Consider the following 14,192-nt stretch of genomic DNA (forward strand, 5'->3'; position numbering starts at 1 on the left):
CCAGGAAATGACGTGACACAAACAGAAAAGTTCGATGGAGTTGTGTTCTATTTTCCACAGTTACCGATGTTTTGTTTCCCGGTGCTGTGAGGCATTGTACTGAACCATCCTTAAAATAAACCATCATCTTTCATATATATACAACTGGAGTATTCATTGAAGATGAGTGAAGAAGGAAGAAACACAACATTTTGTTTCATAAATCAAACCGCGGATCACATGTGTGCCTCCGCTCCCCACACCCACACCCAGACACACACACACGCCTCTTTTCTTCTCTCCGGCTTGTGACAGAGGAAGATTCAGAAGAACGACACCGCAGCGCTTCTGTTTCTATAGCCAATACTACATAAAAAATAACGTAAAATAACGCAGTAACGCATCATGTAGTAACGGTAACTGAGTTACTGAATATAAAAAACGCGTTAGATTACTAGTTACCGCCGAAACTAACAGCGTTACAGTAACACGTTACAGTAACACGTTACTTTGTAACGCGTTAGTCCCAACACTGGTATTGAGTGAGTATCTTTACTTTATTTTCCTTGTATTGAGTGAGTATATTTACTTTATTTGGCTTGTATTGAGTGAGTATCTTTACTTTATTTGGCTTGTATTGAGTGAGTATCTTTACTTCATTTGCCTTGTATTAAATGAGCCTATTTACTTTATTGTGTCTCCCTGTAATGTTTGTCTGCTCTTGAATGGGATTGTGCTGAAAATCTTACTTTCCCCTCGGGGATTAATAAAGTATTTCTGATTCTGATTCTGATTCTGATTAAACATTTCAGAGTTAATTTTCACTCTTAACGGGTTCTTTTAACTCATACTGATTCAAATAGAGTTGAATGTTGGGGTTATTTAACAGAGTTATCATGTAGAGTGTTGCCCCTGAGGTTAGCCCAGGTAAACCCTGTGCATCAATCAGCCTATCAAGAGTCTTGCCCCTGAGGTTAGCCCAGGTAAACCCCGTGCACCAATCAGCCTATCAAGAGTGTTGCCCCTAAGGTTAGCCCAGGTAAACCCCGTGCATCAATCAGCCTACCAAGAGTGTTGCCCATGAGGTTAGCCCATGTAAACCCTGTGCATCAATCAGCCTATCAAGAGTGTTGCCCATGAGGTTAGCCCAGGTAAACCCCGTGCATCAATCAGCCTATCAACACACTGCTGTGCATTACTGCAAGTCATGCTAGTCATTACTGCTAGTCAGACTGCTGCTTTCACCACAGATGGACACCTGAACACACACAGTAAGTACACATTAAACTTGCTGGAACAAAAATATCATGTTTGAAATAGTAATAGTGCAGGGTAGTAGTGTGTAAAATGTAATAGGTCAAGTTAAAGGCATGACATTACTGTTAGCTAGTGGTCGAAGATAAGTTAGCATTGCTCGCTAACCATAGCTGGTAGCATGAGTGTACTACTAATGTTTTAAGTTCATAGAGTGCATGGTGACAGTGATAGCCATGTAATGTTCGTTTGAAAACACAGCCATAATTATTTGAAATCTGGCTTTTAGAAACGAATAGTTATTAGCGCTATTCGCTAATTTGCGAAAATACGCTACTTCCGGTTGGACGCTAAAACGTAATTTCGCAGTAAAAGCATACCCGTACTTCCGGTTTTAAGTGACGAACGTACTTTCACAACGGAAGCGCTTTAGTGTGAGAATAGTTCAGGAAACTAACTGTAAAATGCAAGTGTATTAGATTGTGACACAATGTGGACATTTGATCCTGTTTCTCAAGTTTGAACACAGCTAATGTAATAGAAATGTATTTTAGTTTCAATATAAAAAGAGGAATGTTGGACAACCGCAGAAGTGTTGAGCAGTGTCATACATGTAGGCATGGGTTGATCATCTCCAAGTCAATTAATCAAACATTAAATGAAAACAAACTCGATAACTTTGCAACTTTAAACCAAATTGCTGTTAAATGCTAATTACTGTACATTGTTTTGCATGTCTGAGAAAAAAATGCTTGTGCAGGTTCGGTACAGCCAACAACAGAGGTATAGGAAGTTGGATGCGGTCGAAGGAAGGTGGGTTTTTCCGTGGTTCCATGAAAAAGGTTTGTTTTGGTTTTACTTAAGCTTGGTGAATTTTCTCCAATTCTGTTTATCTTACAATGGTGTATGAATGTATTGACTGTGGAGTTACTTGTGAGGCTCTAGTGAAGGTAGCTTATCTCTTACAGTCATAGAGAGATGTTGCCTGCCACTTGATGCTAATCTAGTACACAAAGATGCAACAGGGACCGAAGTTGATGAAGAAATATTTAGTGACATTGTCAGCCAGGGCAATGTGGTTCTAACAGTCTTCTCAAAGACAGTGAGAATTGAAAATTCATCAAACACATGATTCATATAAGAGATGTAGCTTGTATTTTTTAACACAAATCTCACTTAAGCAGAAAAATGTATCTGGACTCAATGTTTTATTTTCCCTTTTAGAATGTTCTGATTGCTCCTTGTCCTCTGCATCTGAGATGTCTGACTCCAGCTTCAGTTTAAGCTTCGATGAGGTCCCCAAAAAGAAACAGACTTGAGGGTACTACTGATGCAGCATCTGCAGAAAAGGTTGTCCTAATTGAACATTTGTCATTCTTAATCTCTAAAAACAAGCCTTTTTTAAACAATGTTTTTGCCTCTTAACTGTTTTGTCTTAAGTTGATTGAAGTTGTACTTGGAAGCAGTTCAGGCGGGGAAGAGGTCCTACAGCAATACCACACATCACACACTCTAACAGATGCCACAAGAAGAAAAATGGTCAATACATTACTGCTGGAGTGTCAAACGTACGGCCCGCGGGCCGGATCAGGCCCGTGAACAGGTTTTATCCGGCCCACGGGATGAGTTTGCAAAGTATAAAAATTAACCTGAAATTTTTGAATGAAAGAAACTGCTGTTCTAAATGTGTCCACTAGATGTCCCAATAGCAATACTTTGTATCTTTGTAAACGATGCTGCATATGTACAAAATAAACCACATGATGTTAGTACATCAGTCGAGGAAAATCATCAAACTACATAAATAACATCCTGTAATTTTGATTTTTATATACATTTTTTTATCTTGATGGATTGAACATTAACACCAATGAGTTGACTGATGAACATTATCACATCATTTATTCAGAAAATATAAATAACGACAAATAAAGATAGAATACTATTAACTGCTACAAGTAAGTGTAAAAAAATCCAACAACATTATGATTTGTACATTTTCAGAATGTGCTTGTTCTATTTTAAAAAAAAGAAAACAATCTGAAGTTGTCTTTATTTTTAAGTTAGCGTGCCGTGATTTCACCAGTCCGGCCCACTTGGGAGTAGATTTTTCTCCATGTGGACCCCGATCTTAAATTAGTTTGACAACCCTGTGTTAATGGCTCACATGATTGAAGAACACGGGTATCAGTGTTCTATTTGTGTATTATACTTTTTTTTTTTACAACAAATAACTGCTTGGACATTCCATTCCATAAACTCTAAATCCTAATTGAATCTGTTATTACAGGCACCTCCCCACTTAAGTTGTTGGAGAACATTTTGCTCTTGGGATAGTGATAGTGTTCCCATCCCTCAAAGATCCATACTCTAACAAAGGCTTTTTTATTATAGTCCACTTTGTTTACCTAATTTCCATCTTGTGTGTTTTCAAAACATTCATTTTGAATGTGTTTCCCTTATAGGAACACTTCTATGACACTGTATACATTTCTTGGCGCCTTAAGATGATCCAGAGAAGGATTGGACGAGGATCTGTACCTCCAAAAAGCCACATTAGTTCTAAATGCAGGAGGTATGTCAAGACACTTGATATTCTTCTCATTAACATGTAATTGTACTAGGGCTGGGCGATATGGCCTTTTATTAATATCTCAATATTTGTGGGCCATGTCAGGATACACGATATATATTGCGATATTTTGCCTTAGCCTTGAATGAACACTTGATGCATATAATCACAGCAGTATGATGATTCTGTGTCTACAATAAAACATTGTTGTCCATACTGCATTAATATATGCTCATTGTAAACTTTCATGCAGAGAGGGAAATCACAACTAAGTCAATTTAGCAAAACTGTATTTATTAAACAGTTATTAAAGGCCTACTGAAACCCACTACTACCGACCACGCAGTCTGATAGTTTATATATCAATGATGAAATCTTAACATTGCAACACATGCCAATACGGCCGGGTTAACTTATAAAGTGCAATTTTAAATTTCCCGGGGAACTTCCGGTTGAAAACGTCTATGTATGATGACGTTTGCGCGTGACGTCAATGGTTGAAACGGAAGTATTCGGACACATTGTATCACAATACAAACAGCTCTGTTTTCATCGCAAAATTCCACAGTATTCTGGACATCTGTGTTGGTGAATCTTTTGCAATTTGTTTAAAGGCCTACTGAAATGAATTTTTTTTATTTAAACGGGAATAGCAGATCCATTCTATGTGTCATACTTGATCATTTCGCGATATTGCCATATTTTTGCTGAAAGGATTTAGTAGAGAAAATCGACGATAAAGTTCGCAACTTTTGCTCGCTGATAAAAAAAGCCTTGCCTGTACCGGAAGTAGCGTGACGTCACAGGAGGTAGTATTCCTCACAATTCCCCTTTGTTTACAATGGAGCGTGAGAGATTCAGAGTGACAAAGCGACGATTACCCCATTAATTTGAGCGAGGATGAAAGATTCGTGGATGAGGAACGTTAGAGTGAATTACTAGAGAGGCAGTGAAGGACGTATCTTTTTTCGCTCTGACCATAACTTAGGTACAAGCTGGCTCATTGGATTCCACACTCTCTCCTTTTTCTATTGTGGATCACGGATTTGTATTTTAAACCACCTCGGATACTATATCCTCTTGAAAATGAGAGTTGAGCACGCGAAATGGACATTCACAGTGACTTTTATCTCCACGACAATACATCGGTGACACACTTAGCTACTGAGCTAACGTGATAGCATCGTTCTCAAATGCAGATAGACAAAATACATAAATCCCTGACTGGAAGGATAGACAGAAGATCAACAATACTATTAAACCATGGACATGTAACTACACGGTTAATAATTCTCAGCCTGGCAAAGCTTAACAATGCTTTTGCTAACGACGCTGAAGCTAACTTAGCAACTTAGCAACCGGACCTCACAGAGCTATGATAAAAACATTAGCGCTCCACCTACGCCAGCCAGCCCTCATCTGCTCATCAACACCCGTGCTCACCTGCGTTCCAGCGATCGACGGCGCGACGAAGGACTTCACCCGAACATCCGTGGGGTTGGCGGCTAGCATCGGCTAGGCGTCTGCTATCCAAGTAAGTAGTTCTTGTTGTGTTGCTACAGCCAGCCGCTAATACACCGATCCCACCTACAACATTCTTCTTTGCAGCCTCCATTGTTCATTAAACAATTTGCAAAAGATTCACCAACACAGATGTCCAGAATACTGTGGAATTATGAAATGAAAACAGAGCTTTTTGTATAGGATTCTACGGCTCTGAATACTTCCCTTGCCCTCGTGACGTCACACGCATACGTCAGCATAATAAAACGTTTTCAACCGGAAGTGTGGCGGGAAATTTAAAATTGCACTTTATAAGTTAACCCGGCCGTATTGGCATGTGTTGCAATGTTAAGATTTCATCATTGATATATAAACTATCAGACTGCATGGTCGGTAGTAGTGGGTTTCAGTAGGCCTCTAATGAACAATGGAGACTGCAAAGAAGAAAGCTGTAGGTGGGATCGGTGTATTAGCGGATGGCTGCAGCAACACAACCAGGAGGACTTTGAGTCAAATAGCAGACGCGCTATCCGACGCTAGCCGCCGACCGCATCGATGATCGGGTGAAGTCCTTCGTCGTGCCGTCGATCGCTGGAACGCAGGTGAGCACGGGTGTTGATGAGCAGATGAGGGCTGGCGTAGGTGGAGCGCTAATGTTTTTATCATAGCTCTGACGAGGTCCCGTAGCTAAGTTAGCTTCAATGGCGTCGTTAGCAACAGCATTTCTAGGCTTCGACAGGCGGCACAGCATTAACCGTGTAGTTACAGGTCAAGTGTTTGGTTCGGTGTCTCCTGATAGTAGTATTGTTGATCTTCTGTCTATCCTTTCAGTCAGGGGCTTATTTCTTTTGTTTCTATCTGCATTTAAGCACAATGCTATCACGTTAGCTCCGTAGCTAAAGTGCTTCACCGATGTATTGTCGTGGAGATAAAAGTCACTGTGAATGTCCATTTCGCGTTCTCGACTCTCATTTTCAAGAGGATATAGTATCCGAGGTGGTTTAAAATACAAATCCGTGATCCACAATAGAAAAAGGAGAAAGTGTGGAATCCAATGAGCCCTTTTACCTAAGTTACGGTCAGAGCGAAAAAAGATGCGTCCTGCACTGCACTCTAGTCCGTCACTCTCACGTTCCTCATCCACGAATCTTTCATCCTCGCTCAAATTAATGGGGTAATCGTCGCTTTCTCTGTCCGAATCGCTCTCGCTGCTGGTGTAAACAATGGGGAATTATGAGGAGCCCTTCAACCTGCGACGTCACGCTACTTCCGGTACAGGCAAGGCTTTTTTTTATCAGCGACCAAAAGTTGCGAACTTTATTGTCGATGTTCTCTACTAAATCCTTTCAGCAAAAATATGGCAATATCGCGAAATGATCAAGTATGGCACATAGAATGGATCTGCTATCCCCGTTTAAATAAAAAAATGTCATTTCAGTAGGCCTTTAAGCAGTGGCACAAACATTCATGTCATTTCAAAACAGAAAGTACAAGATTGTCAGAGACATTTTAATACAAGCCATGAGTGCACTTTTGTGCATGATGTCGCTAAGATGACATATCAAATCAACACTGAATTTTAAAGTGCCCTTTTTGTACAGAACGCCACTACAATAGTTTAAAACAAATAAAGTGCAGTTTTGTGTATGATGTCACACAAGACATTTCAATTAGTGTCAAATAAAAATGAGCTGCATAATAGGAAATCAAATAGCAGTGCTGCTACTTTTTGTAGCAACGCTTTTGCCGCATAATTGTTCAACATCTTCTCGCTTGAAGCCAAACCACCGCCAGACGATGCACCCCGTGCTGTTTTTCTTGGGAATTCATTCTTCCTTAATTTGTTACCAGATTGGCACCTTCTCTCTCTCGTATTACCACTCGCAACGCACAGTTAGCATCACAGCTAATGTTACCCATGTAGCTACCTCTCTGCTCGGGGAGGGCGTGTGGCGTTGCACGCGTGACGTATGTAAGAAGGTGCGCTTCTTTATTTCTCTGTGAGAAGGAGAGACAAGAAAGAGTGGAAAACGCATGTAGTGTAATGCCCGCAGCTAAAAGCAAACTGTGTGAGAACATATACTCGATTATCACGATATAGTCATTTTCTATATCGCACAGAGACAAACCCGCGATATATCGAGTATATCGATATATCGAGTATATCGATATATCGCCTAGCCCTAAATTGTACCCATTATACTATTGTTTTCATTTAGTTATCTGCTCAGAATCCAAGCTTTTCATTTTCTTTTTTTTGCTTGTCTTCAGGAGGCCCACATTTCCAAAGGTCCATCAATGTTGAAAAGCAGCTTGATGGGGATGCTTGTCAGGAAGCCATCTCTGTGCTCAAACATACCACAGACACAACCCTCATTTTCCAAAAAAATGAGAGAGATCTTTCATCATGGTCAGAAGCTTATCAATGACACAGACAGAAATATTGATATGTCTGTCTTCCCAAGGTTCCTGGATACAGAAGGATTGGTAAAAATGAAAGGGAATGTTTGAAATATGGTAGTAATATATTTTCTTGCTTGTAGGTGAATCAAGACTTCACTCTATTTGATGAGGTGTCCACTAGACTGCTTCAGAAATGGGATCCGTTCTTCAGGTGTAACGTCATCAAAGAGGCCAAGCAGCTCACCTCAACACCAGTTAGTCAAATGTTGCAGTCAGCAGGGAGTCCAACAGGAAGTGATATTGATGAGTCAACAAGTCAGTTTTCTTCTTTATCATTCTCATTCAAACTCCAAAGTATTCATTTTGAAGTTAATTCAATCTCATGACTCTTTATGCATAGCCTATGACCATGAGATGGTCCCCCTCTTGTTGCTGTTACTGTTACGGCTCAGACCCCTGCCTGCCATGCGCACCTTGGGACACGCCCACGGCCGCGCAAACCCAGGGACGCGCCGCGCGCGTCTCCGCCCTGCAGCAGCCGCCAGCTGCAAACACTCACCGGTTATCTGCGCACCTGTTACTGATGAGGGTGTGCCGGATAAAGGCAGGATGGACCCAAGGATCGGCGCGGGAACTTAGTTTTCTCATGGTATACCGTAAGCGTCAAGCTTTATGCTCTCTCGTCTTGTTTCCCTCTCCGTGGCTTACTTGTCCCTTGTTTCTCCCGTGTCCCCCGCAGAATTCCCTCCGTCGCCTTGGAAGTGAGCTGTGCGCCTCACTTCTCTGGACCCCTCTGGATTCTGACTGCATCCCTTGATCCTCGACCCCCCCCACTTTGGACTCGGACTTCTTGACGCCCCTCTCAGCCCCACGGACCCCCGCTTGTATCCCGGATCACCTGTCTGCCCCCTGGACTTCCTCGTATCTCGTTCAACACTTGGTAACACACATTCCAGTTAAATACTACACATAGCCTTACACCATACACACTCTTGTATTCTAGTTCACACTCCATTTCCTTAGTTTAGTTGTATTGTTTAGTATTATTATATATATATATATATATATATATTGTCCATATATATATAATAAATATTTGTATATACTTTCCCCTGGTGTATGTTTGCCGTCACCTCCCCTTAGTAAACACAACAGTTACATCTCCTGCTGCCACCTCCAGGAGGACCAAAGTCTCCAAAAATCTGCGCTTCCGATGCAGTTTAAAGACTTAGTCTTTCACAAGGTAATTTAATAATTACAGTTATGATCATTTGTAGGGGTGTAATGATTTGCTTTAAGAACAATTCGATTCAAATCATAATTTGAGGTTGGCGGTATGATTCAGGGACGGTATCTGTTTATTTACAACTTAGACCGAAACGATTCAGTAAATTGAAATTGATTTGATTCAGTAACTTTTAGCCAGTGTGACTGTGAAATAAATAGTGGACACTGCAGGTGAAGTTTTCTGTGTTCCTGTTATTTCTTGTAAGGCAGTGCTTCTCAAACTTATTTCACCAAGTACATCATGACCAACATTAAAATACAGTAATGTAGTAGGACTAAGTATTCAGTAATAACAAGGCAGAGGTTTTATCTAACAAGTATATTTGTGGCCATTGTAACATTACACACTTAACAATAACACTGTTTGAAAGTAGCAACATAAAACACTGTACTTTAATAAAGTTATTCCACTAGTGTACTTGTGGTACATGTACCACAGTTTGAGAATGCCTTTTGTAAGGGAATTAGGTCATGAATTATGGACACTAACAAGCAAGTAAACAACAATTAATGGCCAATGCATTCACATCTTATTTGAATAAATTGCAACCAACACTTTAGGTTGTATTAACAGGAAACCATTTCTGCTCTCATTTTCAATAAAAGTGCATTAACCAACATTTTAACATAATTACCTGGTACTTCTGTTGTTGTTTATCAACATAGAATCAATACAATATTAATATCAACAACAAAGTGCAACCAACTTTTTAGGTTGAATTAACCGTTGGTTTACCTGCTACTTTGGCTCTTGTTTTTCCTTTTAGAAATAATAGAAATACAACAATAATGTACAATATTAAGTGCTTCAGGTGAAATGAGCAGTGGTTTGAACTACTACTACTAGCGTTTGAGGTGTAGAGCCTTTTTAAAGCACTTTTTTGAAAGACAGAAATGAATCAGAATCAGAAATACTTGAATAATCCCAGAGGGGAAATTAAGATTTTCAACACAATCCCATTCAAGATCAGACAAACGTTACAGGGAGACAGAACAGGGTCTGGCAACTTCTGGCGGCCCTTACAAAAAAAGTGAGAAACAGGGAGAGGGGGTCCAGACTGAGGCCAAGGGAAAAAAAAACTCATAGCCATAGCAGATTGAAGCATTTTGTACTCTTTTGAAGCGAGCGTGCTTACTGTGTTTATTCAATCACATCAGACCTCCTATTACATCAGGGGTCTCAAACTCAATTTACTTGGGTGCTGGATGCAGAAACTGGGTGAGGCTGGGCCGCAAGAAAAGATTTATTAAAAAAATCAAACATGCACTTTTTAATTAATTCACTGTCTTTGAATGGCTATCCCGCCCTAGCAACATACTTGCCAACCCTCCCGCTTTTTCCGGGAGACTCCCGAATTTCAGTGCCCCTCCCGACAATCTCCCGGGGCAACCATTCTCCCGAATTTGTCCCGATTTTCACCCGGACAACAATATTAAGGGCGTGCCGTGATAGCACTGCCTTTAACGTCCTCTAGAACCTGTCGTCGCCTCCGCTTTTTCACCATACAAACAGCGTGCCGGCCCAGTCACATGTTGTATGAGGCTTCTGCAGACACACGTAAGTGACTGCAATACATACTTGATCAACAGCCATACAGGTCACACTGAGGGTGACCGTATAAACAACTTTATCACTGTTACAAATATGTGCCACACTGTGAACCCACACCAAACAAGAATGACAAACACATTTCGGGAGAACATCCGCATCGTAAGACAACATAAACACGACAGAACGAATACCCAGAACACCTTGCAGCCCTAACTCTTCCGGGCTACAATATACACCCCCGCTACCACCAAACTCCGCCCCCCCCAATCCCGCCCACCTCAACCGACGCATGGAGGAGGGGGGGGGGGGGGTTTGATGTGCGGGAGGGGCGGGGTTTGGTGGTAGCGGGGGTGTATATTGTAGCCCGGAAGAGTTAGGGCTGCATGGGATTCTGGGTATTTGTTCTGTTGTGTTACGGTGCGGATGTTCTCCCGAAATGTGTTTGTCATTCTTGTTTGGTGTGGGTTCACAGTGTGGCGCATATTTGTAACAGTGTTAAACTTGTCTATACAGCTACCCTCAGTGTGACCTGTGTGGCTGTTGATCAAGTATGTCTTGCAGTCACTTACGTGTGTGTAAGAAGCCAAATACAACATGAAGCCAAATACAACATGTGACTGGGCTGGCACGCTGTTTGTACAGGTTGTAGAGGGCGCTAAAGGCAGTGCCATCACGGCACGCCCTTAATATTGTTGAAAATCGGCAGACATTCGATAGAATGGTTGCCCTGAAATTCGTGAGTCTCCTGGAAAAATCGGGAGGGTTGGCAAGTATGACGCTGTCAAGCGCCATTCACATAAAACTTGCGGGCCGCACTAACATACAATTTTCATATTAAGGTGCGGGCCGCAAAATAACGTCTCGGGCCGTGTGTTTGAGACCCCTGTATTACATCATCCTGGCACCAACAATTAAAAATATTCAAACTGTTGCACTATCATTTTAATAAAGACCAGTCCATGAATGAACAAAAGAGCAAGTATAATCAAGTCTGCTGCAGTGGGCCTGTGTGCAAGGCCATGGTGCCATAGTATTGTTATTATTGTATTGTACACATCCTGCAAACAGTGAGCAACTTATTTAGAACATCTGTCTTAGCTAAAGCCTGTTTCCACACAATGGACCGCCGTGGTGGTTTATTCATTTCCCATATCTTTAACCTCTTTATTTATTTAAAAGTGCTGAAGACAACTTTTTATAAAGCCTGCAGTTATAGCCAATGTGTCAGGGTTGTCCCTGACAGTTTGGTCAAGTTTTAGTTTTTTCTCTGTTTGTTTTTTTTCCTGTCAGCACTCTTATTTTGGTTCAGTTTCCTGTTTGTCTCTCTGAGTGCTGTCCCCTCAGCTGTGGCTGATTGGCACCGGGCCACACCTGGTGCCAATCAGCCAGCTGCTATTTATACCTGCCCTGCCCTCCAGTCACTGCTGGATTATTGTCATTTATACTTGTCGTTGTAGCTCTGTCTACTTCTGTCCACTCTGTTCCTGTCATAGTTCATCCTGCTCGTTTCTTGCCACCTGAGTTTTATTTATTTGTGTCACAGTAAGTGTTTTTGTTTCTTGTCCATAGTGTAGCTTTTGTGCTAGTTTCTGTTCATAGCCAAGTTTGTTCTCCGCCTTGTGCGCGCCTTTTGTTTGTACCCTTTAGTTTGTTTTTGGTTATAGAGTTTAATTAAATCATGTTTTCCCGTTCAATGCCTGCCGTCTCTGCATCTTGGGGTTCGTCACCTACAAACTCTTGACACAATGTTTTCTTTTTTAGTGTTGATAAAATCGATTAATTACCTTTTTAAACAATGTCAGATGGACGTATCTCTTCTGGAAGGCTAACGAACAGCACAGATAAATATATTTGAATTTTAGGAATATAAATGGATCTATTGAGCAATCGTTTCACCGCTAATAATCTGTCATGCCACTATCTAGCTGTAGCTAAGCAATGGATGAAAGATGTTAAAATAATCACTTTTTGTAATACCATTTTATTTTCAACCCCAGGCTTGCTGCAGTTTGGAAGAGCGTCTTGGTAATCAGTAGAGCTGTCAGCCATACCCCCTGGCCGTTGGGCGCCATAAGAGTAAGATTGACCGCTTCTATATCTCCATGGACAAACATCTCATTCCTTGCCAGGCCAACCGCTCACTTGGCAAATTTGATGAGCTTTTCAAAGCTAATTTTGTGTTCAATGTGTCTTATGATGGTGCGCTGGTCAATTTCTACATATTTCTCCAGACAACAGTCTATAATATTCATATGGGAAAAATTAAGGTTGACTATGACATTATTTTATTGACACAGAAGCTATTCACTGACAACTTTGATGAACATTACTACGCATTTAAAGTATTACAGAGAAGGTGTTTAATAAAAATAACTGAGCTTAAATGTTAGAAACCATTTGATATTCAAAACTCATGGTTCTGCAGGTGAAAATGTGTACATCATACCTTCATTTGTTTTTTTTAACTGACTGCATGGGACAAACCAAAATAAATGCCCTTGGAAATTAAGTGTTTTTATTCGATTTTTTGTGTGTATCATTTTATTTTAATATAACATTATGTTCAATGTATAACATGTTAAATGTAGGATTAAAGAACAAACTCTAAAAGAGTGTTAAGAACTTAACTATTTTGTAAATGCTTTTTTTTAACTCTGTCAAGTGTGGAGCTTTATAAACCCTGAAAAAGTGTTAACTTGCTTAGTTTAACTCTCTTAACTCAGTGTTAATTTACCCAGTTTGGTGAGTTAAGGTACTCTGACATAGTATACATTTTTTTTTTTTTTTTTTTTTTTTTTTAATAATGTCCTGCCCAGCTTCTCGGGCAAATCATATAGCAGATGTAGATGCCCATATCGGCTGTTCAGATTTACTTTACAAAAGAGAAGTGTAGGATACTTCTCTTGTTGCCTTACTTGTATTTTGACTTTATTAAATGTATTTATATTATCATTTGGTGCAGCCGGGCCGGAGCAGGAGGGGATAGAAAGAGAGAAAAAGGAAGACAGAGGGGGGAATTGTGGGGACAAGAGGGGGATTAGACAGAGAGACAAAAACAACAACAACAGCAAACACAACAACAACAACAACAACAGAGCAACATCAGCAAATACGACATGTACAAATATGATGGTAAAAGTAATAGCAAATAAGCAGTTAGCGAAAATTAAAAAAAAAAAAAATACAGAAATGACAATGAGCATTATTACACTAAAAATGGAGCAATATGAATACCAATAGAAATAGTGCTATTGATAATAAACAATACCAGTACTTTACCTTTATTATCAACAATACAATTGTTCAAATGCAACAATACATATACGTAATGATAACTTGAGATACGAAAGAATGCAGAAAAATGGAGGGGAAGAAAGAGAAGCAACCTTAACCTTGTAGATTGTTATAGTAACAATAGGTTAAGCTTTGTCAGTGTGCCATGTGTTATACCCAGTTTACCCTAGGGCAACAACGTTAATATATGTTTGATGAAACGTGATTATGTGCATGAGTGTATGTGTGCATATGTACTTGTATATGTACAGTATGTGTATGTGTGCTTGTACAGTGAATGTATATGTACAGTATGTGTATATGTGTGTACAGCGAATGTATATGTACAGTATGTGTATACAGTATGTG

The 14,192-nt window shown here is 40.3% G+C and overlaps 1 protein-coding gene across 1 annotated transcript in view; it reads left to right on the forward strand.

Annotated features, from left to right (window-relative positions):
• Window positions 1-1,063: 1,063 nt before the first annotated feature.
• Window positions 1,064-14,192, forward strand: part of si:dkey-11f4.7 (piezo-type mechanosensitive ion channel component 2) — a 237,469-nt gene continuing 224,340 nt past the window's right edge. Inside the window, exons 1-7 of the mRNA XM_062057601.1 lie at window positions 1,064-1,130; window positions 1,211-1,250; window positions 1,994-2,075; window positions 2,458-2,583; window positions 2,674-2,772; window positions 3,699-3,808; window positions 12,548-12,626. Coding sequence (XP_061913585.1) covers window positions 2,524-2,583; window positions 2,674-2,772; window positions 3,699-3,808; window positions 12,548-12,626 — 348 coding nt within the window. The 5' untranslated portion in view covers window positions 1,064-1,130; window positions 1,211-1,250; window positions 1,994-2,075; window positions 2,458-2,523. The remainder of the gene's footprint in view (window positions 1,131-1,210; window positions 1,251-1,993; window positions 2,076-2,457; window positions 2,584-2,673; window positions 2,773-3,698; window positions 3,809-12,547; window positions 12,627-14,192) is intronic.

The sequence above is a fragment of the Entelurus aequoreus genome, linkage group LG01, assembly GCF_033978785.1.
Source record: "Entelurus aequoreus isolate RoL-2023_Sb linkage group LG01, RoL_Eaeq_v1.1, whole genome shotgun sequence".
NCBI lineage: Eukaryota > Metazoa > Chordata > Actinopteri > Syngnathiformes > Syngnathidae > Entelurus > Entelurus aequoreus.